Source organism: Rhincodon typus, chromosome 47 (assembly GCF_021869965.1).
Source record: "Rhincodon typus isolate 14 chromosome 47, sRhiTyp1.1, whole genome shotgun sequence".
Classification (NCBI taxonomy): Eukaryota; Metazoa; Chordata; class Chondrichthyes; order Orectolobiformes; family Rhincodontidae; genus Rhincodon; species Rhincodon typus.
In genome coordinates, this window is record NC_063378.1 from 4,815,929 (window position 1) to 4,819,637 (window position 3,709).

General features: G+C 48.1%; 1 protein-coding gene across 1 annotated transcript; it reads left to right on the forward strand.

Moving 5' to 3' along the window:
* The first annotated feature begins 2,178 nt into the window (after nt 1-2,178).
* Nucleotides 2,179-3,374, forward strand: LOC109915450 (G-protein coupled receptor 15). The gene has a single exon (XM_020515073.2). The coding sequence runs from the start codon at nt 2,250-2,252 to the stop codon at nt 3,372-3,374; it is 1,125 nt and encodes a 374-aa protein (XP_020370662.1). The 5' UTR covers nt 2,179-2,249.
* The last annotated feature ends 335 nt before the right edge of the window (nt 3,375-3,709 follow it).

The following is a 3,709-nucleotide window of genomic DNA, read 5'->3' on the forward strand; positions in this document are numbered from 1 at the left end:
TCTCAAAGAATTGAGAAACTTTGGAACTCCTTGTTACAGAGAGCTCTGTGGGATTAGAGTCCTTATGTATATGTAGGGTTGAGATAGATAAGACTGTAGATCACTACAGGAATCAAGGGTTATGGAGAAAGGAGGTTGGGTGTGAGGATTGTGGTATCAGCCAAGGTCTTATTGGATGGTAGAGCAAACTTGAGTGACCGAATGTACTATTCCTATTTCTTATGGTCTTATGAATAGAGATATTCAAAACGTTGATGGAACGAATCAGGGTCAACAGTTTCCCATGGCAGTAACGATTAGATCATTTGTATAAGTATGTAATGGGTGCAGCAGGATGCGAAGAGCTGATTGTTCTACTGTAAATTATTGTGATGGGAACTGTGCTGCTCAGAAAGGTGACAGAAGCAGCTTCACTGGGAACGCAAACGGAAGTGAGGTTCATAAAGAGAGATGGAGGCATCCAAAGGGCATAAGATGGTTATTTCAATAGAAAAATGCACTGTGCAGGGTTATAGAGAAATGGCAAGTGATGAGCGCTATGTTAATATCCTCAGAGAGACAATTGGCCAAATGGCCTCCATGTGCACTGTAACTATTCTGTGATGGACAGAGTCAGGGAGTTGGGAATTATAAGGGAAGTTAGATGTTTTCTCATCTGGTTACCAGGTCAGAGTGTCACTGGATACCCCAGCATTTAATGCCTGTTACTGCTTTTGAGAACTTGATGATAAGCTACTTCCTTGAATTTGTGCAGACCAGATGGTGGAGATTCACCCACAGTGCAATTATGAAGAGTGTTCCTGGATTTTTCATTCAATTGCAGTAAAGGATTGATGATATAATTCCAATTTAGGAGGGTCTGTGGCTTGGAAGGGAACTTACAGCTGACAGTGATCTCATGCATGTCTTGTCTTCCCAGGAGGTGGAGGGTGGGACAATGGGGACCTTTATGCATCAGTGTGAGTGGGAATAGATACTTACGAGTGTTAGATGGGCTGCCAGTCAAGTGGGCTACTTTCTGCTGGATGGTAGTTTTGAGTGTTGTTGGAGTTGCAGTTATTCAAGCCAGTAGTGATTTTCAGGTAGAAAGTGAGAGATAAGGAGAGAGAAAGAGGGTGGAATGGGGGGGGGGGTGGGGGAGAGGGAAGGGGAGAAATAGAGAAAGTGAGAGAGATTAAAAAAAAGTGATGGGGAGAGGAGGAGAAGAGATGGAGAAAGGGAGAGAAATAGAAAGGAGATAGATGGAGATGAGGAGAAAAGAGAGAGAGGGAGAGAGAGTGAGAAGGGAGATAGAGGGAGGGAGAAGCATGGACAACAGAGACAAAGAGACAGTCCGAGGGAGGGGAGAGAGAGAAAGGGTGAGTGTGAGAGAATGAGAAAGGGGGAGAAAGAAGAAGAAGAAAGGAGGGAGAGGGAGATGAGTCAGAAAGAGAGAAAATGAGGCAATGACAGCGACAGAGATGGGAGAGAGAGAGAAAGGGGATAGAGAGAACAGGAGAGAGAAAGGGAGAGTGAGTGTGAGAGCACGGGAATGGGGCAAAGACAGAAAGAGAGAGAAAAGGAATGTGGGGTAGAGAAAGAAAGGGAGAGAATGAGAGAGAGGGAGGGAGATGGGAGGAATGAAGAGAGAGAGAAAGACAGAGAGCAAAGAATAGAGCGACCGTGAGGAAATTAGCTGGAAGAGAATGACGGTGCAGACAGAGCAAGATAGAAGTATCTTTGGAGAAGACAGAGAAAAGATCCAGGGGAGTGGGGATTGTGATGAGCGAATGGGGAAGCTGGGCATTGTTCGAGGTTTCTTCTTACAGACGTTACACTGTGCCACAAGAGAGAGGCCATTCCAATTTTTTCTTTTACATCTTTTTTGTATATTGGAGATTTTTCTTAAATTAATGTTTTTTTTCTCTAATCAACCTGAATAGGTGGGGCTTGAACTGAGCCTCCGGTCCGGGGGTAGGTGTGCCACAGGAGTGCCCATTCCGATTATTTTACAAAATAAAAATTGCTGTTGGAGCTTTTTGTGCAACAGAGTTTATCACGAAGAAACGAAAATAATAAGTTGTGGTCGAGGAGAGGAGGGATTGGTTGTAGGTGGGCTGGTAGTGGTCAGGAAATGAGATCTGAGACAGCTATGATCTGATGGGTAACCAAACGCCTGGTGAGATACAAATAATTCTGACAAGCACAAGAAGCTGGGGGAGGGGGAGTGAGAACGGTTCAAAACAAAAGAAAGAAACGATTAGCCGATCATGAATAACACGACGGATTACAATTACAATCAGGATTACTACGTGTTTTACACCACGGGGTTGAGCGAGGCCGACCCTTGTGAGCCTGCCCCGATTCCCCATGCTCGGGTCTTCTTCCCCCTGGTCTACAGCGTCATCTTCGCCGTGGGCTTTCTGGGCAACGGCTTGCTCATCTCGGCCATCGGCTTGACATGCCGGCTCAAGAGGCAGGTCGACGTCTTCATCATCAACCTGGCGTTGGCCGACTTGGTCTTCCTGATCACCTTACCTCTCTGGGTGGACACGGAGGCTTGGGGCAAGTGGTGGAGGAGCGGCCTCTTGCTGTGCCGACTGAGTGCCTACTTGGTGGCGGTGAACGCCTACTCCAGCGTGTTGTTCCTGAGCTGCATAAGCCTCGACCGTTACCTGGCCATCGTATACCCTCTCCGGTCCCGCAGGGTGCGCTCCAAAACTTGCGCAGCGTTGGCTTGCCTCTTGATTTGGTCAGCATCATTCCTGTTGGGACTCCCCATCCTTTACAACCGTATCATCGACACAAGGGGTGGGGCGTCCTACTGCACCGAGGATCAGGCTTCCCACAGTCCTGCAGTCTCTCTGGCCTACCTACTCCTCACCTTCCTATTCCCAATGCTCATCATTCTGATCTGCTACTGCTGCATCACTAAGAAGCTGTGCCTCCAGTACAGGAGAAGAAAGAAGCAGGACATCAAACTGAGGAAGTCAGTAAGGGTGGCCTTCATGGTGGTCTTGGTCTTCCTCCTCTCCTGGCTTCCTTTCAATGTTTTCCGCTTCCTGGCCTTGCTCCACCGTTGGGGGGTGGGTTTTGAGTCGTGCAGCTTCCAGAATGCGGTGGTACTCGGTCAGGAAGCCAGCGCCGTGTTGGCTTTCGCCAATAGCTGCGTCAACCCGGTTATCTACTGGATGCATGACAGCTCCATCCGGAAAGCCGTGTTGAGGCTCCTCCTGCCCTGCCTCAAGCCGTTTCATCTCAGTCGGCTCTCCGCCGCCTCGGACAGCCATCCTAGTGGAGCGAGTACCACCACCACCGACTACTCCAGTCAGAAGGGCAGGTCGCCGCATTGCACCGTTCAGCTCGCCACTTGGGCTACCCACGTCGAACCTTGAGACCCACAGCTTGGGGGAAGGAGGGAGATAGAAGGGGACTGAGATGGAGAGAAATGGTTGGGGGTGGGGGGGAATGGGGCTTTGAGCTGTGCATTATGCAGTAGAGAGCGAAAATTCAGTGAGGGGAACTGAGATTATCTAAATGGACTTTAGATTGTTTACTTTTTTTAAGAAGGGCTAAGACTGAGGGTTTGATGGTTGTGCAAGACATGGAAAAGTTTTGTTTTATTCTATACCACACCATCCCCAACTTGTGCGATAAGGTCATAACTAATAGTCTTTCTAATGATTTTACCTCTAGTACCAAAGGAACATTATTAAAGATCTCTTTTGGG